General features: G+C 41.8%; 1 protein-coding gene across 3 annotated transcripts; it reads right to left on the reverse strand.

Annotated features, from left to right (window-relative positions):
- Positions 1-1,558: 1,558 nt before the first annotated feature.
- scaf8 (SR-related CTD-associated factor 8) lies at positions 1,559-27,071 on the reverse strand. 3 transcript variants are annotated; one of them, XM_026151683.1, is made up of 21 exons: positions 26,855-27,071; positions 25,865-25,948; positions 9,581-9,625; positions 9,308-9,469; positions 8,920-9,076; positions 8,686-8,813; positions 8,408-8,584; positions 7,973-8,052; positions 7,758-7,869; positions 7,530-7,661; positions 7,261-7,370; positions 6,943-7,136; positions 6,727-6,827; positions 6,366-6,479; positions 6,049-6,205; positions 5,601-5,731; positions 5,259-5,421; positions 5,133-5,180; positions 4,796-5,017; positions 2,947-4,696; positions 1,559-2,309 (listed from the first exon to the last, which is right to left on the reverse strand). In XM_026151683.1, the coding sequence occupies exons 1-20, from the start codon at positions 26,882-26,884 to the stop codon at positions 2,961-2,963; spliced, it is 4,083 nt and encodes a 1,360-aa protein (XP_026007468.1). In that variant the 5' UTR covers positions 26,885-27,071; the 3' UTR covers positions 1,559-2,309; positions 2,947-2,960. The 3 variants fall into 3 exon arrangements, with proteins under 3 accessions (XP_026007468.1, XP_026007469.1, XP_026007467.1); XM_026151684.1 differs by having other exon boundaries at positions 1,559-4,696; positions 5,259-5,400; XM_026151682.1 differs by having other exon boundaries at positions 1,559-4,696.
- Positions 27,072-27,236: the final 165 nt, after the last annotated feature.

Below are 27,236 nucleotides of genomic sequence, written 5' to 3' on the forward strand. Positions count from 1 at the left end.
ATATCATATCTCACAGTACAATAATATTGAATGGGTTGCATTGTTGTATTTTGTCATGTTTCTCAGGTCTTTGTCTGAATTTCTACGAACATTATTGCTAAGGATTGTCTTATTGCATTGGAGTCACACTGGGTTAAATATGTACACTTGGGTTTTAAGGGGTATTTATTATTTTCTTCTTTTTTTGGGTTGTATGGAAGCCCCAAACGCAATTTCATTGTTCTTGACAATGACAATAAATAAATAAATACTAAATACAGTTTTGGTGCCCATGCTGGGCTAAAAGGTAAAGGTCAGGCAAAGAATTTATATGCAGTATGAAGTGCGCATGGGTTGGCACAGTAAACGGCATTAGACTCAGATCGGAGGCAGGTGGGACAGCGTGCAGAGAAAGGAAACCTCACATAGGCTAGTATCCTAAATCATACCCGGGACCTATTTGAAAGCTGCAGTTCCTAAATAAATCACACTACAGTTGTGGCATGCCCTTTACCCAGCCATAGACATGTAACTGAAGCTGCTTGACCTCCGTCCAGCGAATATTTATTTTTATTGTTGTGAATGGAAGACCTAGCCAACTGTTGTGCACATGTGTGTCTGTTTGAGTACAGATAGCCATTGATTGAAAGTTCCAGGCTGTCTAATCTTTCTTTCGGGAGGTCAGCAGGAAGATGGACCTGGCTGACTGCCCAGGCTTTGGGAGGCAGGTGGGAGCTAGAACTTTATGGACTGAGTCATAGACACACAACTGGATATTCTTACCAGAACTCGGGTCTCTACATGCAATCTATTTTTGTTGACTATTGTTTGGACTAAGAGACTAAGCTTAAGTGGAGGTAGAGACATTAAGCAGCACACTGCACTGCTCTTGTCCACCATTTCTCTATAACAATAAAAAGTGCTGAGATGGTGCCAGGAGACACGCTGATGGAGGCGATTGTTTTAATGAATCCTCCAGCTCGTGTTTTTTCGGACCCTAGTGAGGCCATAAATGAGCGCAGAGGAGCTGGGTGCTAGTGCGTGCTGAGTAAGCACATCGACCAGATGTAGCAGCCAGCTCTCCGGCAGGGTGGGGGTATTTTAGCCGGCCTTCTTTATTAGTTTCCTTTTGTTGTGTGGATTTTTTTAAATTATAAAAAATATAAAGGGCAGCAGGTCTCGTGTGGCGTCTGCTTGGATGTCTGTGTTGCAGTGTGGAATTCGCCTTTGTCCAGTCTGTCGGGTCTCAAAATGCTATTTTGGTATTTTGGTTCTCTAAACTGATTTTTGTGATAAAAACAGCTGTGAAGAACTCAATTTATATGATTTACTCAGTTTAAACGACTAACACGCATGAAACTATTTGTCTTAGCTTCATGCACGTGTTGGATCCATCACGGGTTGTGGTCACGTGACCAAACCCAGGTGAGTTCCTACTGTTTGATGAAGAGCGGGTGGGTGGTGCTTGAAATGTTACAGACTATTGAGATGCAATCCAATCCCGTGAATTGGACTATTAATCCCAAAATAATGATTCTGGTCAGCCTGAATGGGAATTCATGACAGTAAGGAGTGAAAGTCTGATGCACCTTGAACTTTTATTCAACATCACAACTCCTGTAGTAGACATTTGGTCTGAGAGAACAGCAGACTATGGATATCTAGAGGTACGTCTCAACAGAAAACCACTACAGGTATGAAATGAACAAGAGAAGACAGAAGGTTAAAACATGGCTACAGGCCTGCATGCACAGAACGATGGAGGATATATTGTTCTCTAGGTAGGCGCTGCACAAACGGCGCAGCCACCGTTCAAACTGTAGGTCAGTCAATTCTGTGCAGGGAGCGTTCTTTTCAGTGAGCTGTCTAAAGCAGAGTTGCACGCACAGTCTGATGTACATCGCACAGTAGTGTTGGATAGCATCGTGAACGACAAATCCAGTCAAAAAGGCACAATCCCATCCTCAACAGTCACCCAGCAAAAAGCTTAGGGAAACATACAGGCTGAAGTCCTCAGACTAAAAAAACTACAAGTCCCACGGTTGCATCCAACAAAGTGCTCTGTGGATGGATGGTATAGCAGCAACTTGAGTTACAAGAACATCAAATCGACCGAAGTGACAGCACACAGTGTGTGTGTGTGTGTGCACGCACGAGTCTGTAAAGCATTTTCCACTGGTCCTGGGTCAGAAAACAGTCCTAAAGCAAGTGTTTTAAACAGACAAAGCATGTTTATTTCAAACTAAAACAATATGCAGCCGACATCAGAACATCCCTCTGCTCCTTTTTCTTTTTCTTCCCCCGGGCATGTAATGTTCTGTTTGTGTTCACTGGATAATTAGAAACAAATTACAGACATTTATTTTGGGGATACAACATTTTCATGTTTTCTATTTAAAATGCTCATTTTTTTTTCCAATTATAAGCAGCTGTTCTGGTTTTAATGTATGGAGGCCATTTGTTCTGCTCAGGAGAAAAAAAAAAGAAGAAGAAAAAAAAGCATTGCAAGACACCACAAAAGCATTCATTGAAAACTTTGCAGTAGCATTTTAAAAGAAGAGGAGACAGAAATTGGGCCAACAGCTGCCATTTTCAAGTATATCAATCCGTTGTCGAACAGCCAGGATTTCTTACTCTCTTCCATAGGAAGGTCAAAGCTAAATTTCCCCATATACAATTGAAACATTTTGGCAGGCAATTTGATAAAATTCACCAAGCTCATAATTAAAATGGGTGGTGTGGCATTACAACTTAAAAAAAAGGAAAAAAGGAAATAAAATACAAACAAAAGTCTCTAACCATAAATCAGCTAATGAGCCTTCTATTTAAGTACACTGGTTTCTGTGAGGATAAAATCATTTGTTATCAGACAGTGTGAGTCAGTATTCGTCATGTCCCGTGTGGTGGTGGTAGTTTGCTGACATGAGTACAGAGAAGAAGAGACAACTTTACAAAATGATCTTTTACCTACTGAGTGATGATTATGTCCCCTCAGTGTCTGTGACAGTGTCTACCACTGGCAGACTTGCAGCATCCTCCACGGGCTCACTCTGATCATTGTCCAGCTCCGGTCCACTGACCCCCGGCGGTTGGGGAGAGGAGGGTCTCTCTTGTGACTCCTCCTCATCCTTCTGTCCACTTTTCTGCTCCTCCGCAGAGTGAGTCGTATCTTCGGGGGGGCTGGCAGCTTGTGTGAAGGCCATGGATGAGTCCTGGGACGATGCCTCAGCAGGTGGTGAGGCATGGCTAGGGGTTTCACTGTCAGAAGAAGCAGTGGTCTGAGAGGCGGACTGGGCTATAGGCTGGGATGGTGAATCTGTGCGTGGAGAAGTCTCTGGTTGTGGCGACGACTCTGACTTTGGAGGCGCCTCAGTCAATGTGCTCTGACCTTCGCCGTCAGATGACGGGTCGTGCGAAAGCGTCGAGGGTGTCGGCTGTGCCTGGGGGGCCTCGGATGGAGTTGGGATTTCTGACTCAGGCTCGGGCACGGCTGCTTGGTTCTGTGATGGAGGAGGAGACCTGATCTGAAGTTGAGGCGCTGCCTGATTAAGACCCAGCAGAGGGAGCTTGCCCTGAGCTTGAGGCAAAAGCGGGGGCTGGAATCGTGGCTGAATCTGAGGGTTCAGTTTAAGCGGAGCAAGCACTTTGCCTTGGTTCAGTGTCAGGTTAGGATTGAGAGGTGGAGTTGGTAGAAGAGGTGTGGGCAGAGGGAGAAGGGGTGCTGAGCCTCCACGTTCGCGGTCTCTCTCTTTGTCGTGGTCTCGCTCGCGTTCGTGTTCTCTGGTGCGGTCGCGGCCCCTGTCTCTCTCGCGCTCCCTCTCGCGGCTGCGGCGGTTACCATTCATCTCCCTCCTGAAGTCAAAATCTCTTTCATCTCTATCTCTTTGCCTGTCCCATGGGCGTCTTCTTTCATCTAGGTCTTGATGGAGCTCGCTCTCAAAAGGAGCTGCGGCATTACCACTACGGTTCCAAGCCTGTGGCCCCCCAACAGCTCCAGCATTTACAGAAACACCGGCTGCTGTCCCGGGACGGTTATCAAAGCGGCTGGGGAAGTTCTGCCCAGGTGTGGGACCAGCCTCCGGGAAGCCCTTTGGACCACCTGGGGCCTGGGGGCCTCCTCGCATGCCATCACGTTCATCAAAGTCCCCTCTGGCTTGGTTCCAGCGGTTATCGGGTGTAAACCCTGCAAGGGCCTGCAGACGGCCTACGAGGCTTGATCTGGCTGGCTGAGTACCTGGGGTCTGGAGCAAAGGTGGTCTCACGCCTGCTCCTGATCCTGCAAGGGGCTCCCTATGCTCTGGGGGAGGGGTCCGCAGCAGACCCGTGCTCTGCTTTTCCATCGGAGGAAAGCGGTAGTCCTGGTCTTTGCCCTCGTCAGCTCCAGAGGACGACTCATCTTCTGTTTTGGATACATTTTCACTGGTTATGTTGGGGGGCCGGTGGAAGGGGTCCAGTTGAGGGAAGGGAGCCCTGGGGCGGGATTGAGCTTGGATTGGACTGTCTAGGAGGCCAGGGGTTTGCTGGGCATGGGCCTGCTGCATGAGCAGCGGGAAGCGAGCAGCGGCTCCGGGTTGGAGCAGGTTGGGGCGCACATCCAAAGGCAGCAGGCCGGGCATCCTCTGCCCACTCAGTCCAGACTGATGCAGGGGGTGGGTGAGGGAAGCTGTAGGGTGCATGCCCAGCAGACCCATTCCACTGCGGACAGCATTCTGCATGCCTGGAGATGAACACAAGTGCAGACAGAATTGTTAAAAAAAGGAGACATAAAAATGAATACTAGAAATAAAACTATTCAAACACATTAACGATGTGTCACCTTGCAGCGTGAGCTCTGCAGTAGCATCCATGCCCTCTGCAGACTGTGTTTTCTCATTAGCGGCCTGCTGAGTTTGCACTCCCACTGGGTTGAACACGCCAGCTCCTGGGATAGCCGAGGGCATGAAGCTACCTGGGATGGTGCTTGTTGGAGGAATCATAGCACCGAATGGTGAATCCTTGACAGCATCTTGGCTGGAGCCCACTGAAGGCTGAACCAGAGCTACAGGTAAAAAAAACAAAACAAAAACATATTTAAACCTGACAGTCTAATAGGGAGCTCCACTTTCAAACTCACATCCATGTACTGGTCATAGGTGAAGCATATAGATACTCACAGGCAGATGCTGAGGCCATTCCTGCTGTCTGAGCAGCCTGCATGAAACCTGGACAAGAAAGAATCATTTGTGTAAGCTGGTCAATTTTTCTTGGCCTCATCTTTTTACAACACGTGCATCATTTACCTGGCGGAGGTTGTGAGGCATTGAAGCTTGCCCTTATGAAGGGTGGCGGCGGCCCATAACCTGGCGGAGGTATGCCCATGGTGACAGGGAAGGCAGGAGGCACCAAACCGACCGCACTGGGAACTGCCTGTGCAACCGGAAGCTGAATACGAGGGATATAAGACTGTAAACAAAACGCTGTTAAAAGAAAAATAGTGTAACCTCCCAAGTTTTATGATACACAAATCCCTTAACACATTTCAGCAACTCAAAGTTTCTTAATGGTTTACAACGGTGTAGCTAAACTAATCAGAATCAAATCATGGAGGTGTACTCCTTTTACAGTTTACAGGCAGACTGTACCTGCACTGGCATCATGGTAACCTGCTGGTTGAAGGTCTCGGTTTGGGTGTTAGATGCTGCTGTAGTCTCAGTGCTTACTGGCTGACTTGCAGCTTCCTTGGCTTGTTCAGTATTCTTGGCAGCTTCCCACTCTGCAGACACAGACCAAAACAAAAACAAAAAACAAATACTGTTCAATTATTTGTTTGGATTAAGGAGTTCAGTTCTTTCTTTCCAACTCAATCTTATTCCTCACCGAGTTTTCCAGTGGATAATAAATAAAGGGAATGGAGCAGAGAGTAAATTCACTTAGATGATGAAATGCCAAGATTTGTCTGCCTGGATAACTGTTTTGTTTTCATCATTTGTGCACAAACTCGCATGTTTGTCCTGCTTTTATTTCAACAAACACCGCCACAGAATTAACAGAGCCTGAGTCTGTGCCAAAGAAAGGCTCCTTTCCTCTTACCGTCATTGACAGTCTCCTGGTCGATGATTCCTCCTTCGGCAAAGCCATCCAGGTCATCCAGCTTTACCTTCTCCCAAGGTATGTACGTGACACCCAGGTCCACATCCCAAAACTGCTTGTACTCCTGCTTTACACCTTTGTTCAGAGCCCACGCAATCTGGATCAAAGACGCACAAAAGGTCAAGATAACAGATTATTATTATTGTTTTTTAATAGTAGCTTCCTGTAATATACAACCATGTGCACCTAAATCTAAAGCTTCACCGTGTAGAACGAACAAAGAACACAATGGAATAAACTGTATAGGTAATGTGGACCTTGATGATTTTGGAGCCAATCTTAAACGTGCCGGTGCTGAGCTTCTGACGGGCACGGTATGCATCCTGCCTGTGGACCATACAGATGTAGGCACAACCTCTGGGAGGGATCATCTGCAGAGAGACACGAGGACAGGGGAGGTTAAAGAGAGCAAAAGAGTGTAGCGGAGAATACTGGCAGATTTGTGTGTCTGGTGAAAGAAGGATAGTAACACAGGCATTTAAAAAACACACAGGACAGATCATTAGGAACAGCTACAGTAATGACAGGCTGGGGCACCGTCATTACGTTTCTTGTTAAGAGATCAAAACTACACACTGCAAGAAAATTAGAGGGTAAAGGAGGGAGAGGTCTGCTTACATTGATGGACTCAATCTGGCCAAACTCTTCAAACAGATTGGTGAGGTCTTGCTGAGTGGCCTTTTTATCCACCTGGCCCACCCACAGAGTTGTGCTGCACACTAGGTAACGAGATGGGGAAAAAATAATGGGACTTTTACTCATCAGGGGGAAAAAAAGGTTTGCAGGTGGTAAACTTAAAATATTTAACAGAACAGAACAATGACTTCCTCTTACCACTGAGAGTCTTGGACCGTATGGGAGGAAGTCCTTTCTTTTGCCGCTCCTTCTCTCGTTCTCGGGCGCGTCTCTCACTAGAATAAGACCGCGAGGACTTCCTCTTGCGATCTCTAGAGCGTGACCGCGACCGTTTTCGATGCTTCCGTTTCCGTGAGCCGGAGCGCGACCTAGACCGTCTCCTCTTTGGAGACCTGGGGAGAAACAATGCCAAACCTTTTGGGAATTCTCTCCATACTGACTTTTTGTCATGCTAATATTAAACCCTGAGCATGTTCCTTTTAAACATCAAACCCATGTATCAAAAGTCAAACCAACCTGGAGCGTGACCTTGACCTTGTTCTAGACCGTGTGTTCAAGGTCTTCTTCTCTTCAGCCTCAAAGATTTCCTCTTCCATCCCATCCGGGCCTTCATCTAGATCCATGTCCTAGAAAACCCATGGGTAATTTCAGGTAAAGCCCATCTCTAGAGCTAACTAATCATTTAATGCAGTCCTGCTTTTAGACATGCATTTCTTTCCAAATATTAAGTGCATACACCAACCTCTAAGTTAGTGTAAAGTTGCAGTAATGGCCCACGGGCATACCTGCTGCTGGTTGTCTATGGAGTCGTCGATCTTATTCTCTGGCTCTGGAAGCTGAGGCTGGCTGCTGCTCTGAGCATTCGAAACTGAGTTCTCTTGCCCAAAGATCGAGTCCTGCCCTTCTATGTTCATTGCCTGCAAAAAAATGCAGAATGCAAGTTGTAGCAAATCATAAATCCAGAACAAACATAATGTTGAACAAGAAGGCCGCTCTGTGTGTGTGTGCTCTACCTTCTGCTGATGCTCCAGCAGCTGCTTCTGAAACTGCTCCAGGTTTTGCTGTTGAAGTTGCTCAGCCAACTGATGGAAGAGGGAGCTGTTAATGGGCTCTGACACCATGGGCCTGGAAGCAGTCAGCAGCGTGATTAGACACAAACTCTCAGGTGGAAGCAGCAGAATCACTATTAATGAAGGACTAAAACAAACGTCAAACACACTGAACTCACAGTTGAGATGTTGAGCTGTCCTTTTTAGATTCTTCATTACGCTCTGAATCGTTCCCAAAGTCAAAAGGACCCAAAAGTTTCTGCAACAGAAACAAAATGTGAGTAGAAGTAAAGAGAATTCAAATGAAGCAAGGATGCATGCCTTCAACAACATCCATGCACACAAGACCTTTGTTTACATACAAAATTCCACTAACTTTGTGTTTTAACTCTTTTATAGATTTCTGTTTCATTTCTTTCTCGCTGGCCAATGAATTCTTACAAAAAGAAAAGTGTTTTTTGTTTCAATGAATGCAAATGTTTTTGCAAATACAAAACTCCAATAAAACCGAGATGTGCATATATACATGGACCCAACTCAAAAACATAACGCCTCCAGCTCTGGCTGCCACAGAAGCATAAAAATAAACTCACAGCTGCTGACTGCAGCATTACCTTATTAAAAGAGGAGACCCTCTGCTCCAGGGGGTTGAGGCTGTTGGCAGTAGCTGCCGCAGTGAGCTGAGCTGTCAGAGCTTGCAACTGCACCACTAGGCCAGCATCCAAGGCCTGCAGCAGGGACGGTTGGGGCTTCTGCTGCTGCATCTGCAGACTCTGCACCAGCTGCTGGAGCTGTAACAGGCGACAACAAAGTAAGTTAAACACCTTCTTACTCCGACAGCTACACATGCTGCTCTGATGTAAACACTTTTTGGGAGGATGTGTTCACTTACCTGTTGTCCCTGGGGACTCTGCAAGATCTGGGCCACAGCAGCCACAGTGTCGGTGTTGGTAATCTGCGAAGCCCAGTCAGGCAGACCCTGCACTATGTTGGCTGGAGTGGCCGGTGTAGCCGGGGTCCCTGGATACACAGAGAGAATCACAAGGTTGCCGTGTTCAGATATGTTAAACACCACAGTAGCAGTGATTAGAAGAGCAAATCTGAACTTTAATGTGCTTCTACTGACCGGGTGTAGTGTTGTTGACCGGGGCAGCACTGCTGGGCATGACGGGTGTGACACTGGGAGGAGGAATCCCCGCTGCCATATCCAACAGAGGCTGAATGATGTCACTCTTGAAAACCGCATTCTTTTGCCACAGATTCAGGACTCTCACAATCTTACTCTGGAATTTGGATGACACAAAAACAATAAGACAAATTATTTACTCAAAAACCTTCTCTCAGACACATGATCTTTAAATATTTTTGTGACCGATCACACACGAGACATTCATACTCATTCACAAAACAGATCGCACTCATTCGAACGCCCTGTAAGTCACAATAATGTCCTGGGAAACCGAGAAATGAGAAGCCACAGAGAGGAACAGAAAACCTATTAAAAATGGTCTAACCTTATCATCTGAAGGGCAGCGATAGAGGTGCTGGAACGTTGAGATGATATTCTTGCTGAAGCGCGGGGCAAATACGTCCTTCTCTGTGCCAAACTGGTGTCGGGACTGTCTGACGATCGAGTCGATGACATACAGCCCTGGGACTTTGTATTCTGGCTTGCACTGTCGAAGAAAGACAGCTGGTGTTGAGCTATATGAACAGCAGAGCAACATACGAATATCTCTGCACCTGCCTGGATGTGGCTCATGGTTCTAATTAAAGCATTAACTCACCTTCTGTATGAACTTCTCTACACTCTGGACAACATGCTTGTAGAACTGAAAGTAAAGCAAAGAGAAAAAAATATTTTGAGTGACTTGAGCAACAACATCGCAGAGCACAGTAACAAAAGGGGAACAGCACTGAGGGTTAAAAAAAACATAAAAGAGACTGGATGGAGGCTCTTAAGTAAATCGTCTTATTTCCCCGTTCCTCAGATTTACAAATTAATGACATGCACAAAAAAGAAAATAAATAAATAATTGCTTTTTTAAAGCTTAGTTCTGTTAAAGGAGGATACAACAGACATGACAGATGGAGACAGCATCATCACTTTCTTGTGGATTTAAACAAGAATTCAAAAACTAAAAGGGCCAAATAATTAAAAAAACAATTATTTTACTATCTGCAACAGTGTGGCTGTTATTATTCATGTCTGTGAACAAACATCGCAATTACTGCACGATATAAAGTCATGAAATTTAACAGCTTTGCAGACAAGATCAAAATTACGGCTGAGGGCGGGAGTGAGCAAACTCATGAATACAGATTAAACACTGTAATGATCACACCAGCCTGCAGGACACTCTGGAGTTAGACAACTAGTAGCACTACTAGTATAGATATTCTTCTATAATTAAAATACAGGCAAAGTGACAAATTAAACCCTAAAGACTAAAAGATTAGAGTAACAACAAATGTAGATGCTTTCACACAGTCCACCGTATGGAACAATTAGGCACTAACACACTGAGCAGGAAGACTGATTTTTTTTTTGTCACGCTGGAAAGACAAACATCTCAGTGATTTCAGAGGTTCATCTTCTTCCAGCACAGACATAAACCATAAACAGCTCCACGTTCTATGACCTTGATGACTGTGCATTAGTGTGATATGCAAGAAAAAGCAGAAGAGCAACATTTCCTCAGGGGAGAGTGTCAGTGCAGGGCAAAATAAGACTGCGTCAGCAAAAACACTCCAGCACCCACACAGAGGAATATCGCTCATGTTTCCCACAGGTTTGAATTCTATTTCTGGCGGTGCCGGTATTGGGGCAGGCACACACTGGTAGGGAAACGCAGGATGGGAAGAGCCGGTTGTAGCGGGTTGAAAACAGCCAAACCTTTCAAATAAGACTCAGGGGGCTATCCACTAGCAATCGATCTCTGCTGCTGTTGTCTTCGTCTCCAATACGTGAAAAAAAATAAAAACACTTCACTGCCCAAGCAGATCCTGTGTGCGAAACAGATTTATAGCAGAGCTATATATAGACTGTCTAGACAGGTGTGTTAAAGTTTAAGTGTAGCTATAAATTTATACAAATGTGTTCTTAGTGAGTCCCCTCCTCATCCTACGTTGGAACATTTAGATCCTGAGTTGAAGGGTCTCTTCTTAGATGACGATGGATCAACATAGGGCTGGGCGATATATCGAGTTTTTTTAAAAAATATCGATATATTTTCATACGAGATATAAGATGTGACAATATCGTTTATATCGATATAGTCTATGTTACGTTATAATTATACTTGTGGAGCCGCAGGTTTTGCCTCTCTTTCGTCCACTTCCGTCTCTACGCAACGTTACTCTGCCTCGCCTCTCCTTCACTGAACACAACTCCCCCTCCCCCATAGCTTCACCTGCAGGCAATGACAAGATGAAAGCGGAAAATCTCCGTTAGCGAGTTACCGTGCGTGGGGCTGGACGGCGTCAACGTGTTAGCGAGCTAACCGCGCTAACGAGCTAACCGCGCTAACGACATGCAGCCAGGAGGGGCTGCACGGCTCAAAAATCGACAGTGCGCCTTATGTATGAATTCTGGTTGTGCTTACTGACCGCGAACCGATTTTATGTGGTACACGGCGCTCGGCAATCTGTCAAAAAATGTTTTAATATGACTTTGCTAAGCTACGGAGCTGCACCACTTGATGGATTGTCGGAGGATTACAGCTACCGAGGAGGAGCCTCGCGGAGTGATACGTACTGTGTGTGTATAAGGACCACAAACGGCACCTGTTCAGAGACGTGGTGCAGCTGTGAAATCTGTCTCTTTGTTACTATGCTCAGCGTCTATTAGTTTACATTTTGACTGCACAATTGTGAGCTTTTTGTTATGCACAAAAACAACATTGTTTTCTTTTATTTATGGACCATGATTATTTAATAAATGCTGATAATTTATTTTTGAGTAATTTCTTCATGTACATCTACGCTGTATGTAAATAAAAGTGCCCGTGTGACATCTGGGACACAGTGTGACTAAGAACTCTCTTTTTGTTCTTAACTTATGGCTTTAAAAAAAAATCGAGATATATATCTTATATCGCCATCCAGCTAAAAAATATCGAGATATGAATTTTGGGTCATATCGCCCAGCCCTAGATCAACATGAACTGAAGAATGACATCCTACTTTGGAAAATGTGTGTCAAGATACACTGAAGAACTTCTGATGGCTTAGTGAGATTTTTCTTTGGATTTATCTCCCATCTTTATTTTAACACTTTACTAGTTTACACTGCCACCCATGGATGGCAGAGTGGATTATCTATGCTAGACTTCAAAAGTCCCACATACATTTCTGTAAATTAACATAAATCAAGAGCTAGAAGTAACTTAGATTACTTAAACTAATCCAAACACCAGAATGTCAAATACTTGTACTACTCTGAAACTGAAAGGTTCTTCCTTATTTACAACTTACACCACTTAGCAACTCTTAGATATTTTGGCCTGCACAGCTGACATCTATAAAGATGTGCCAGTGTCTGTTATATATGCAGGCCAGAGTGGGGTTTTTACTCCACATAAACAAATATTTGCCAAACAAAAAAGATTTCTGGGTTTACTAAAAAAAGTAACAATTTTTTAAAGTGCTATTTAGTTTAGCCAAATTCAAAATTCAGGTCAGAAATATCAGCAAAATCCAGAGTTTTCTGTTAAATAAGGTAAAGCACACTGCTTGAATTAAATGTATGCAGACCAGTCCTGCAGGTATACAGCACAGGTATAACAACAAGAACAGCAACAGTCCTGACTTGTATGGCCAGTACTGCTTTTGTATGACATGTCCCAGGTTTGTGCCCCTGTGAACCAAACTGTTTAAAATCCATTGTTTATGTACTTGCATTCAATTCCCCAAAAACTCAGACCAAAAGAGCAACAACTCAAGCTACAGGACCTTACCTGAGTAAGCAGTAAAGCACCCTGGTAACTAGTCAGGATGAGGACAAGCCTGTCCTGGCTTCAGTAAAAGGATTCAGATCATGTTTTTTAAAAGACAGTTTGCCAGTCTTGTTTGTAGTCTAAATACAGGCCAACAGTTTTGGTCTGTTGATGGGATGTCTTCCTGCGTTACCAGCACTAAATTCTTTGCCTCCCCGCAAATTAACCTGGACATTGTGAGGGTTAGGCCCCTTTTCCCTGGAGTACCTACTCAGATTAACTCGCCACGACTCGACTTGGATCGACTGCTTTTCCATTACAATAGAGTACAGCTTAAATGTGAATGGTCATCGTCATAGCAACGCTGCTGAGCGTCCTGTGGCGCATTTAGTATGCGATACGAACGCTACAGCAAAGGTGGACGTCGATCACTGCTCGGTCTGTGGCTTTTCGTCAGACTCGGGGACCACAGCGTTGTTTCAAAAATGGCGGTTTTGATTTTCGGAAACGAGAGACTCATGACTCATCAAGTGACACCACTGACCAGCCAATCGGTGGCATGCAATCTGATGACGTCACATTTTAGTATCGGATCACTTGGTAGATCGGCCGAGCAGTACTATTTTAGTACCTGGTACCGGGTACTATGACCTAATGGAAAACCCCAAAAACTGTGGCGAGTTAAGCAGAGTAGGTACTAATGGAAAAGGTGATTTCATCTCACAGAGGAAAAAACCTTATGGCATGCACAGAAAAACTATTTCATAAATAAATCAGAAATGTCAGAAATAGGCTTAATATTGAGAGAAGAGAGATGGGTATTACAGTGTTAGGTTTAGTTTGTTTAAATCATTATGATTAAATCATTGTACTTGCTTTCATGGACATTTTTTGGCTGAGCACTTTACACTTGAAAGTAACAGCCTCACAGGCTTTTCTCATTTAAACAGGCAGCATTTCAGCGCTTTGACAGTAAAAATATTTGCCAGTTAGGCACCTTCAAATGTACTTTTGAAACTCTGTGCAGCACTAAAAGTGACTTAGTTTCATACAGAACTTTTTGGTAGACATTACTTTTGTGCACCCATTTGCAGCAAAATCTCTTCATATCACTGACATCTAGTTTAACTAGACAGCTGCTAATGCTAATATTGTACTCATGAAAGTGCATTGACGAAGATTAAACTTGAAGATTTTTTTTAAGCTTTCTTGTGAGGTTTAGATACACAAGTGCCATGTTAAAATACAAAATCCCATCAGGAAGATCTTTGCTGGGGCTCAAAGATTTATTACTGACTAGGGCTGCACGATCAATCGTTAGAAAATCGCGATCTCGATTCATACTTATGTGAGATCTCATTTCCAAATGACGACAATTAAAAAAAAAAAAAAAAAAAAAGACAACGACGATTGTACCGCATTTTGATTTTGATCCGGGACGTACTCTGCATGAAAACAAGCGCTCACTCTTCCTGCTCAACAAATGACAAGGGCGGAGCCTTATACCACGTGATACAGAAGCTGTGCCGTGTGATGCTTAAATTAGCAGGGAAAAAACAACGGAGAGCACGTCAGGGATGACGAGAGAGTGACAGGAGAAAATCCGTCCCGGTCAACCACCCAAACATCAATAACGGGAACCTTATACAGCGCTTCCCTATACCCGTCGAACTCCCGCAGGCACAAAGAAATTACGGAGGCTATCACTTATCACCTGACCAAAGATATGGCTCCCATCAACACGGTGCAAAACGAGGGATTTAGGAAAATGATCAACACCCTAGACAAACGCTACGCAGTGCCGTCCCGCAACTATTTTTCTATTGTTGCGCTACCTGCTCTATACACGCAGCGTCGAGCAACGGTGGAGACGGAATTTCAAGCAGTACAACAACAAAGCGTGAGACATTTGTTGTTTTTATGTTCAGTCTCAACTGTTACGAAGTTGATGTGCAGTTAATAAGTGCAATAAATATTTATACTGGAAAAGTAAATCGTGAGAGAATCGTGATCTCAATTCTAAGCCAAAAAAATCGTGATTCTAATTTTATGCAAAATCGTGCAGCCCTATTACTGACTCAGTCTTTTGTATATTTGTACAAGTGCACAACAGCAATGCAGTTGTGGTTAAGCAAATGAAAGGGAGCCCTTCACCACAAGTATTTACACAGCCTGCTAAGAAAAGTCAGAATTTCTAGTTGATGATGCAATTCTGCAAACAGCCAGCAGATGGAGTCAAAGTACAACAGAGGAGCTGGTCTGATGATGTTTCTTTATCACAGAGAGGACTGTGGAGGAGTGATTCCAATTACATAAGTTCAGCTGCAGTCAAAGTTAAACTTATCTAAGGTAACATATCATGTAGAGCTTTTTCTAAAACTGCCAGCATTTTTTTTTAAAGTCATTAGATATGATACAAGTGAAGCTAAACAAGTAAAGCTGGTGGTAGTTTTGAAATTTTGCCAACACATGAAGCTGCAAACTACAATATATACACATTATACATATGCAAGGGAAAGTGAAGCTGAAATAAGTCCACTAGAAATTTTCAAGACAAGAAATTTACAGCAGAAACTGTAAAGTATGAAGACTTAACATGGTGTGACTGTGAGAACTGCAGTATGCCATTTACAGACTCAAGCTTGCAGACAAACTTTAGTAACTTTATTCATTTACTTTAAAAAGCAATCGTCAGACTATTAATTAATTAAAGTAACTGCACCCTGGAAACAAAGCATGTCACCTTTGTTGTTTATCTTAGATTAATAAATGTGCACACTGGGCGACAACTTACGGAAAGTACACGTAAAACTACGAGTACTGTAACTCAACTACTATTGCCATTGTAACACTGGGCACACAGCTTTCTGGGGATAACAGAGGGCTTCAAGCCCTGTTTGAAATGATGCCACTGTTAGATCAGCCCTGCAGAAAGACCAACTATTTCCTCCTTCAGAGTTCTGTCTCTTGCGATTATCTACTACAAGAATTAAAACCTAAATACATAAATACATAAAATAAGCTCCTCCAATGATCCAGCAACCTGCTAGCGATGGTTCTTCCCTGTGATCACTAGGATCATAAGCTGAGATGCTGTGTTCAGCTCTGTCTGTCAGGAATTGTTGGCTCTTGAGTGGACCATTTAAACTGTTTAGAGGTGACTTGTTTTGTGATGTGACGCCGTAGGGAGACTGAATGGAAAATTACACATAACGAACTGAAACAACACTGAATACTGGCACCAGGACACATAAACAGTCCTTTAAAAGATTCCATTAGAAAGGAAAACTTGGCTTGGTGAATAAATTAACTGGGTGTTTCATCTTCACTCCATTCGTCTGCTGACGATGTATTTATATATTTTTTTTACTTTTGTATTCTCCCTGTGCTTTCCTTTAAGGTCTCTTCCTTGTACAGTAAAGGCAGACACTTCCTCTACGTGACCCTTAAACTGTGATTTAGCTTTAACAACAAAAGCAGCAGCAACTTAACTAATGAGTCAAGTTGGGTCTGGGTATGAAAAGCAAAGACAACTGTCGTGAACATTTAGCAGACAGTCTTCTTCACAGAGATTCTCCACCCTTTCCAGAAACCCTACTGAGCACATACTTTCACACCAAAGAATTAAAAAAACAAAAAAAACCACATGCTCATACATCACCTGCTGCAGTGTGGACCAGTCTCCAGGCAACTGATCACACACTGCACAGGCTGTGTGTGAAAGATATGCACAACACTACCTGCAACTGTTACCGAACTGCACTCATCCTTGTACTTCTAGACAGAAGACATGAGCAGCACAGTAGCATCACTGTGATTATGGTGGTTTGTGTCCCTCTATAGACATTTAGAAAGTACTGAGTAAGTAAAACACACGTGCATGTTTCTGATGAACAGATTATGAATTTAGGCAAGTATGCAAACACTGTACATAATTATGTACTACTGTCATAATACTGTGACCCCCCCCCCCACACGCACATTTTGAAAATGCTCGATGGAATAGACAGAAACTGAAAGGAGCAAATTACAGACCATCGTGCGATCAGACTACACCCATCTTCACAAGTATTACAGCAACTACTTTAAAAGCTTTTCTTCGACAGCACATGATGATGTGAGAGTGAGAAGGACTGAGACAAAAGCCAGAGGGTTAACGTCCCACTGTGCAGCTCATCCCTGCCATTCATGTTCAACCTTATCCACATATCACATAATCTAGTCTACCACTATCCATAATCAGTGGACATAAGTGGATAGATACCTTAAAGCCTGCCTCGTTCTTTCTTCACTTTTTTAAACCTCTAGTTCTACCTGAGCCGTTTTATGTCTGTAAAGCTTGATAAATAATTGTGAAGCACTTTGTAACTCTGCTATAACAAAGGTTTTATCATTTATTAGTAACTTTGGTAACCTGCGGATGTCATGATGATGACGAAGAGTGTAAATGATTAGGTTATATTTAATCTGGCAAATTTCTTCATGAGACAAAGTGATAAGGTGGTGCGACAGAGGGATCATTTAAGCAAAGCTGCAATCTTCACCACTTTTAACAGAGATGCCGTTCTTCACTCGAGGCACCAAACAAGCATCGGCCACATGCTAGCACGCGTGTGGCATTTCACTGCAGATATAGAAATTAGGACATGATCAATTCATACTTCCTGAATGAAACGTCTCTCTCAAACCGACGGCTCAGCAGAGAGCTTTGTGATTTTCTATGTCAGTCAGGATCATTTAGGCTGAGCTCAAACGTTTCACAGCACTGAAATGTAGCAGCGGAAAAAAACAAACTGAATTAGTTTATTTTGTTAATGTGTAATTACATTACACCAGCAGCCACTACATGCAGTCCTCACAGAAACACCACCTTAACTTCTGCAGACTTTTCTGCCACTGCAGGGTCTCAAATATTGCAAAGTGCAAAGTGTCGCACTTTTCAGCAAGATTTAAAACATAATGCATTTAACATGGAATGTGATGAATGCTTTCATGTAGCTCTTAAAATAAACACTAAATCTTTGCTTGGCCAATTTTTTGCTTCATTCGTGTAACATGTGTTCAGATTTAAAGGGTTTCTGTCAGACTACTTAACCAGCCTAATTATTTTCTCTCAACCTGCAAATACTTCCAACATATAAAGAGTAACTTCATCTCTTTGTATTTAGCAGTCGGACTCAAACAGACTTTAAGTAAATAAACAAGATAAAACCCATTTAAAAATAAGTTACATATCCAGCAGTATTTTCTAACTGGACTCTGGACTTTTCAGATTAATATCTTTAAATTTCCACACTAACCTGAGATGATACGGAAGGGACATTAGAATCCACTGTTACAAAGGACCATCGTGCCACATTTATAAGTATAAGGTAAGGAAATTTCCTCTGCTCCTTTACTGTCTAACAGAATTGTTTTTAAAAGCCATAACTGATCCTAGATCAGTGGATCTATTACACATTTAGTCAATGAGGCTCTCTGCTGTGTAGAAAACATCTGTTTCGAGCCTATTAGGCGACACAAATCCCTTTGAGGTTTGTGTCAGTGAGGGCATCCGGTGTAAAAGTCTGCCAAATCAGACGTGCACAACTACCTGCTGTGGTGGCCCCTGAATAAGGGAAGAGCTTCTATAACTGGTCCTCTATTAGCTCTCATAAAAGTAACCATGCTGGGTACAGCTCACTGAGCTATGCAGCTTAAGGGTCTGAATCTGCCCCTGTTTGTTTACTGTGTCTCTCCCCCAGCCTTCCTGTCCACTCTCAAACTGTCCTGGCATTATACAAATATTCTAAGAATAATAAATATTCTAAGAAAGTATCCGAGTCCCTGTGTGTGACTCTAGCAGCTAATGGCGTCAGCTTCATGAAGTAGATGTTAAATTTCTCGTTTGATATTGCAGCAAATGCAAAAAACATAAACGAAGCAGCACGTTTAAGTTTAAAACATCCATTAAAAAAGGAGAAAATAAAAACGGCATCGAAACAGTTGCCAATAATTCCCAATAAAAGTTTTCAATACAAATTCACGTTTAATAATTAATCTTACAGCTTTCATAGCTACGTACATCTGAAGTATCCTGTAGAGTAAATCTGTTACACACCGAATGTGATGTGAAAAAACAACAACACGAAATTCAGAAATTTCCAGATCCAAACTTGTCGTGTAACATATATACACACCGAACCGGTCGGATTTTTGCTAAAATTGGTTAAAAAAAATAAACAAACAAATAAATAAAGGAGTAGACATGAAGCGATCATAAGCTGGTCTTGATGTTTCCAAAAAGAAAAGGAGGAAACAGATTCTGTCTGCATCCAGTTCTCAGGAGCAGCAGCAGCATTTTAAATCAGGGGCCTCGAGGGCCAGTGTGCTGCAGGTTTTAGATGTGTCCTTGATCCAACACAGCTGGTTTAAATGGCTAAACTACCTCCTCAACATGTCTTGAAGTTCTCCAGAGGTCTGGTAATGAACTAATTGTTTGAGTTGGGACCTTATCTGAAAATGGAGAGGAATCATTTAAGAGAGAGCCGACTGACCTGGAGCAGCATCTAACCGTGCGCCTGAGGTTAAATAGGACTATTTTACCATTTCCATCTCATTGTGTATTCAGTAACAGTGCGCGATTTGAGTTACGAGCACACCTGTTGCGAAATGCAGTGATCCAATTGGTCAGATCTCAGGGCTCGCAAAATCGCTAGCCCGATGTCCCACAACTAGCGATATCTCCGGTCGGGCGACCAAAATCTATCTCAGCCCCGCCCGTCGGGTTATAGCCCGATGGGCGTTTTGGATCTGAAAAATCTAAAAGATGAAGCCCGATTCAAAAATAAATGCAGCAAATTCCTCCAGTGAAATTACAAGGCTGGAAGTCAGTGGCGGTAAAATGACTTAAGATCGGGTCATTTTAGGTCAGTCTAAAAATATTTTAAACTCACAAAATATTTGCATGGATTTTATCGGTTGTATCCTGTAATAACTAATCACCTACCCTGTGTGTTGTTTCCTCAGACTGCAGAGAGGTTCCTAATTATTCCTGATCATTCATTACCTGACACACACTGTTATAGCTGCTGTCAGGTTAGGTTACTTTTAATATTTAATGTCTTTTTGGTTCAAATAATGGTAGTTTGGTGACAACTGTAATTTTTGCACCAACTTATAGTTTAAGCCAGTGCTAAAGGTTGCTGTTACAGTTCTCGTATTGCTACCTTTTAGTACAAACTGAACTGTGAATGAGAAAAATATAGTTTGTTGCAAAAGAAACCACTTGCCTGTGGGCCACACAGACGCTTGGAATTAAAATAATCCACTGAGACCAATTCATTTCACAATAATCTTCACAGGTAATTTTAGGTCTTAACGGATTCTGTGCAGACGGGGATCAGTATCACTTATTGCATGGTTTAAAGGGGAATGTTTCAGAGATTTTTTGTGTTGAAAGCTGTCCTTTTCCTGGAAGTACAGGCAGACTGATACACACAAACAACACAAAGAAAAGAGCGAGACATCTACAGCTGCTGGTGGGCAATGCCAAGTGGGTCAACACGGGTAAAATATAGGCAACCTACAAGCGTACCCAGACTGTGTAAGTGGAACCCGGCTGGTTCAAAACCATGTATTTCTCTCCTACTTGTTGCTAGTCACAGACGAAATGAAGAATGTGGCAAAAACGCAGCATTCGCTGGTTTGTAGCAAGTCGCCGGTAGCTGTGCACCTTACAGGCGTTAACGGTTTTACATTAATGCCACGCTTTCATCAATTTTTAAATAACTTGGCTGTGAAAATAATTGTCTGAACATGTGTGAGTCTGTCAGGCTGCTTCAAGAGAACATTTTAGAGCGCAGCTGATGATCATGAGTTAAGGTAACTTTTCCTTTTTTAAAGTGCAAGACTGTCTCTTCTTATCCAAACTCAAGATACGCTGAAAGACAAACTAAAATCCTGTCTTTAATCATTCATCCAATTTCAGTATATGGAGAATAGTAACAATCCAGTAAGGTTAAGTGCTCTTCAGATGCAACCTTACTCTGAGGCTGTACTGCCCATTAAACCAAATTAAAGATTCGATGCTGTGTCCACAGGAACAGTTTTCTGTGCTGGAAGTTTCGATTTTACAGTGAAGTCCTTTGTACAAAAACACTTGAAGTGCACTGGGTTGGAAGATGCTAAGTTTCTGTAGCACTGCTGTTCATTCCTCTTACAGATATCTACACTAAATAATAGCAGAGAGTAATCTAACTCTGGCAGTGACTAAAAAGACCATTTCTAATCTGGCTATGAATGAAAATTACTTTTAGAATCTTCATTCATTTTGAATGGCAGCATAAAAACTGCTGCCTGTGGACATCAGTCTCTTAGAAATTTGTGCTGAATGGGTAACATGATAACAAAGCATCTGACATTACATCTCAGATGCTTTGTTGCACCATCCCGGCTGGTCACATATGCATCGTTTTCCATTTATTATTTTTGTTTATCACGTATGTTGGCTGTTTTGAAATGATCAGCAACGTTACAGAGAAACTTCTAAAATCATGTGCCGTCCTATCCTACGGATCAGCTCCAGCACTGAAGCGCCATCATCAATCTAGTTTAAGCTCTCTAAGCTCTCCTCCATCTGAGCACGACTCAACAAGAAGCAACAGCCCCAACCTTTCATTCAAATCACCATCTGAAATATGTAGATTCAACTGGATTTCTCAGTTATTGATGAAAAAGGCAAACTTCCTGCGTGTACAAAAGACATCAATTACGACTGCTTTGCCAAAGCATGGATTTACAATTTTTAAACTGTGAACCAGACAAACCTCAAGCTTCAATGAAATAAATCTAAGATTCTAATAAAAACTTAGTCTTGACATGCAAATCTGAGTATTGCTGGAGATAAAAGCACTAAACGTGTATATTTAATGTTAAAGGACTCAAGCAGTTAACTGTATACTCAACATTTAATAAGTCACTGATGGCATCTTAAACCCAAAGCTAACACATTTCCGCTCCAGCTCCATCCAACATGAAGCAACACAGAAGACTGACTTTAATTAACTGCACCAAACACAAATATCTTCAAATAACTCATGAAGAAAATCAACAAGACTGCAACTTCAATTTGAAAAACAAGAGTTCAAAGCCAACATCGACCAACGCAAGACAACCAGAACAGCAAAAGCTGTGCATCTCTGGGTGTGTGGGAACAAATTCAGTTCAATTATTTTAGTCTTCTTCCATCTTCCTTGTGAAACAACCCATACTCCTACCTAAGCTGGTTAGGGATTCTCTTATCTCTTTGTAACTCTCTCCACCCCATCCTCCTGCTTCACTTTCAGTGCTTTGGGGGAGCTGGGAGAGCTGCTGAGGGAAGGGGAAACGGGTGTTATTCACAGGTAACACAAGGCATAGAAACACCACAAGAAGAGCAGTTCCTTTAGAGTGCAAACAGGACAAAGAAATATATCATGAGAGGACTTTTGTTAAAGGCTGGTGTCCTGAACTCAAAGTGTCAGGCCCAGAATTCAAATGACTAAAAAAATAACTGTCATTTTATAAAGAAGGAAACTGTGTTTTGGTCCTTGAGTATTTCATAATAAGAACAACTTTAAGCAATGAAGTCTAAGGAGAATTTGTTGGTGACTAATGATCAGCGATGCAAAAGACCCCCCGAATTATAGGCACAGTGTGCAGGATACCAGCCAAGCATGCATAATAAAAAGCACCGTTCTGGGAAAACACTTTTTTGCCCACTTTGAAAAGTAAAAATGACCTTCACCTTTTATAAATCATCTATATATAAAATTAAGTAATAAAATTTATTTTTTTAAAAACAGCAGCATTTCTTTGGGTTTCAACTGATTTTTTTTACTTCTAAAATTTCTCCAGATGTAGAGTCTCATTTTCTGCTTGGGTTTTTAAGACACACAGGTTTTTCTGTGTATTGGCTACATGCCATGTGTTAAGGCCCATTTATCCCCATGAATCATCATGTGTTTATGATACACTGACAGACCTGTAAACAGGAACCAACATGCAAAACTACTAAAATATAACGGTCCACCTGCAACATGAGGACGCACAGTTACTGTTGAGTAAGCAGGGTGAGACTTTTATTGCTATTTGTTCATTTTGTGACGTTAGAACTAGTTACAAATTCAGCTAAACTAATAATAGTCAAGTACAAGAGCTTAAAGCATTTAACAGCACGCAAGAACAGAAATGGCGCCAACTACTTTCAACACTATAACAGCTAACAACTATACAGCTACGCATGTGTCTGCACTTTATTTTCAAAATCAGAAAAAACTACAAAATAAAAGCGGAGGTCGGAACTCACTGTAGGATTTTATCTTTCCTCCATCAAAGTCATTCTAAGAAGTTGTCCATAGATTCAAAATCAGACAGCAGTAAGATATATTTAAAAAGCTAATTTGGTTGCATCCCGCAATGTAACTCACTATTTCCATGACAACATTACACTCTGTTTCCCACACATGGAAAAGTATTCAAGCTCAGTCTCAGTGGGCAGAAACGCCTCCCAAAACAAATTCACTGCCATGTATCCTTTAATTTAGCCAGATTAATAACCAGCTCTATCTTTATCAAATTTAATTTCAGCCTAATTATAACACTCGGCTCTTGTTATTATGAGATGTGAATATTGCAAACAAAAATTAAAAAAAAACAAGTACTGCAGCTTTTACACGTGTACCACTGAACATAATCAGGTCAGAATAACAACTGGTTGCGTATCATTTTTAATCAGAGGATTTGCAGTTATGGTGCTACATCATAGGAAAATAATGATCAAAAACCAAACTAATAAGGCAGATGATGTGAAGCTGTATTCTTTTTAAAATCGTCCACACCTTATTTGATGCTCACGCAACACAAACTGCTGACTGAAGATTGTTCTGTTTGTTGTAATTGTGTAAAATACACAAAAGACTCCAATAGGACTGGTTTATACTGGGATCAGTCTAAATCTGTTACAGTGGTCAGATTAGGCATTTGTAGAGCCTTGACCGAGTGATGCATCAGACCACAGATCAATCAAAGCCAGCAGAAGGGACGAATTTGCTCCAGAATATTTAGCACAATCAGTAAAATCTGGAGATTATATGACACAACCAGGGTATACTAAACTTGTGATTGGCAAGTTGTTGGCCAATGAGAAAGTTCACAGGTTCACAGTCAGGTCCTGCTCTCCTCATTCATCATTTCGGGTTTTAAACCCGTAAGATAACAAAGGCTAAAACGCTCATTTTAAATGATGTCACAGTGGCAAGCTGCCGTAGTCTGAATGTGGCTTAATACGCTGTTGGCACCTAATACATTTACCTTAATGTTTTATGTCTAACATCTGTTTTATTTAGAATTCTAACCGATTTACTCAAGGCATCCCATCTATATTTTCCAGACCACAAGAAGTGCTAAAGCCGCTGTGCACTGCTGTTGGCTGCTGATGTGTTAATATACGTAAAAACTGATCAAATGCAGCCTTTTAAAAACTTTGTATTCACAATAACGTGTGTAGAATTTCCAATGTATAAAAGAAATCTGTTATCAGTTTGTGAATTCAGCCATGATTTCAAATAACAGCAATAAAACAATTATCTCATATGTTAAAATAACTTTGATGAGTTACAAAGCAGACTTATATAAATAAAAATAATGACTGTTACTTTAATTCCCGAGTTTCTGGCACTGTGCACGCTGGCTCACTGCTCAGGAATGAAGCTACTGTTATACTTGTTACTAACATCTTTGCCTTTTACACAACGAAAAGTCAGTTTTATTTAAAAAAAAACTTCTATAACTAAAACGAAGAGACTTATAAATACAGATGGTGAAAAATGTCTCTTCAAGCTTGAAAATGTTATTTACTAACAGCCTAGCACATAAATGAACTTTGTGCAGTAACAGGCAACGTTGATATGTAGACATTAACTGAAGCAGGCAAAAAAACCTCAGTGTGATGTGATACATGACCTGTTTTTGAAAACAGAATAACTCAACATCACTGGGTTCAGTTACTTTTCATACACTCAAAATGTTAACTTTACCATGTTCAACACATAACAAACAAATGTCTGATTAGAAATATACTATAAGAAAACTACATAAATTGATAAAAACCTATAGATTTGATTGGTGTTCGACTTTGCTGAAACTCCCTGTTAAACTGGGATGTTTGGCTAGCGAGGTACTTCAGTCTCACTGCACCCCTCTAATCGTCATATTTCCCACACATATAAATCAATAAAGTCATTTCTATTGCATGAAAAAAAATCAATTAAAAAAAAAATTGCTTATTGCCGGAAGGCTGATGAGAAACCATAAAAGGTAGCAGAAGAGCAACACCTCATATATTTTTTAATTCTTAGGTAATTCAGCTTTCCTGGGCTTTTATTAAACTGTTCTATTATTAAAAGTTATGCAAACACCACACAGTTTTACAGCAGAGCAGATGAGTTGCACACACTGCTGTTGAGTTTATATAACCCTACATTCCTTTGTAGTTTATCCAGTAAACAGCATAAGATTAGCATAAGATTTTTTTTTTTTTAAAGCAGCTTCTTTTGGCTGCTCCCTCATTCACACGTGGTCATTACAGCATATTTGATTTGGTATATTTTACTCCACATGCTGTTCCTACGCACAAATGTATTACCGTATGTTTCCCTTTGTCTAGAATTGGAGGTCTTACGTGTGTTAAGCCAAAGGGCATACAACCACCTGCACTGCCATTGTAGTAAAAGTCAACATTTATATTTTCATCTTTATTCCTTTAAATACCAATAACCACATATTGTTTTGGATGCTTGATTTAAAGACCAAACCAGAATGTGACTGAAGATGAGCTGAGAGTAAAAATTCAATTTTGGTCCCACATTTTCTTTACCATCTTCATACTGGATAACATTAACATACCACAACTCTAGTGGGCTGTGACCTAAATTGAGATTTAAAAATTACTTGAGGTCTATTCTACTGTAGGAGCAACTCAACAAAACTAGAATAATGTTGGTTGCTAGACCATGCATATGTTTATATTCATTGGGAGCCAAGGAACAGTTCTCTTTAATAATCATGTCTTTATTCCTCTATTACCTGCCTCATCCTATAACACTGCATACTTACTTTTATAGCCTTTATTCCAGACTTGGTGATCTGAGTCATCTTGGCCTTGGAGATGGGGGGCTTGTATTCATTCAATGAGTACAGCTGAAATATGAAAGGAAAAAGACAGAGAACAGCTTGTTTAAATACTGAAGTGATCCTATAAGAACCGTAAACTGCCACCCAATAGCTTTCTAAATGAGTACCCCCCTTCACCAACTACAAACTTTTATTAACAATTTAAAGAACCTTGGCTTTCGCTGTCATGGGGCTCAGAGAGACCCCAAGTTCACAATAAAGCGACGTCGGGGGCTTGCCTCTGACTCAGGTATTTGCGTTAGTATCGTCATTAAAACAAACACTCACAATTCGATTGCGGTCGACAGCGGATTGATTTTTTACTAGGATTAAATGCAGGTGTTATTTACAATGATCATCATGCTAAAGCAAAGACTTCGTGTTATGTAGACAAATGACGGCTGCGGTCTCCGCTTGGAGGCTTCAGATAGCTAAGGCTAAACTTAACAGTGTGGATATGCGCTGCTACTTCACATTGTTTAGGTTGCATATACCGGGAAGCTAACTGTAATTTGGAAAGTACTGATTCACAATCATTTGTTGTTTCTTTCCCAGGTGAATGAGCGCTACTCTGCCCATGGTCACATCAGATAGTTAGCTCAAGCGGTTTTGCTAATTTGGAGCTAGCTAGCGAGCTAGCTATTTAGCGCTACTGGCAGCCGCTGGGTTATATTTGTTCACAGAATTTAACCCTGATTAGGGCTGTACTAACAAATTAACTCTCTTCTTGCATGATGTGTGGCCAGTTTATACGAAGTACACACTCACTGACTTTACGTTACCGCTGCACTGCTGTGCAGAAACAGCGGCCTTGCCAAACACTACCCTCTTCTTTACTAAGATGCTAACGTTAGCCGACTAGCTACCGCGACTGTGAATTAGACAACATATCCTCAATATACTCAAATCTTTTAGCGAGAATCTCTTACAAACCTCATTGTTAAAGGCTTTGACCGCCTCCATAGTGTTGTATTTCGACTGGCAGACCACAGTAAATATTTACAAACGTCTCCTCGATAACCGGTTAGAGGCGTGCATGCCCGACGCTTGCTGAGATGGAGGAGACTGCCAATATGGCGCATAACCTCAGCGGGGAATGTGGAGAGAAACCGGCGACTCCTAGCGTCAACGAGTCGTATCAGACGGAATGTTGGTGTATAATGAGACCTGATATGATGTGTGGTGACGGTGGCACTGACAGAAAGACAGGAGGCTGAACTGGAGGTGTTAAGATTTTCATTGTGACTGACCACAGTGGAGAAGATTCGGTTAGTGCATCAGGGGGACAGGTTGGGCGGTTTGGAGACAAAGTTGG

The sequence above is a fragment of the Astatotilapia calliptera genome, chromosome 19 (genome assembly GCF_900246225.1).
Source record: "Astatotilapia calliptera chromosome 19, fAstCal1.2, whole genome shotgun sequence".
Classification (NCBI taxonomy): Eukaryota; Metazoa; Chordata; class Actinopteri; order Cichliformes; family Cichlidae; genus Astatotilapia; species Astatotilapia calliptera.

Bases quoted from the DNA above. Each gene is read 5' to 3' on its own strand.
- scaf8 (XM_026151683.1), bottom strand. From the start codon at position 26,884: ATGGAGGCGGTCAAAGCCTTTAACAATGAG. The intron at 9,470-9,580 runs GTGAGTTAATGC...TTTCTTCGACAG, and splicing joins TAGAGAAGTTCATACAGAAG to TGCAAGCCAGAATACAAAGT. The intron at 7,870-7,972 runs GTGAGTTCAGTG...GACTGCTTCCAG, and splicing joins GACAGCTCAACATCTCAACT to GCCCATGGTGTCAGAGCCCA.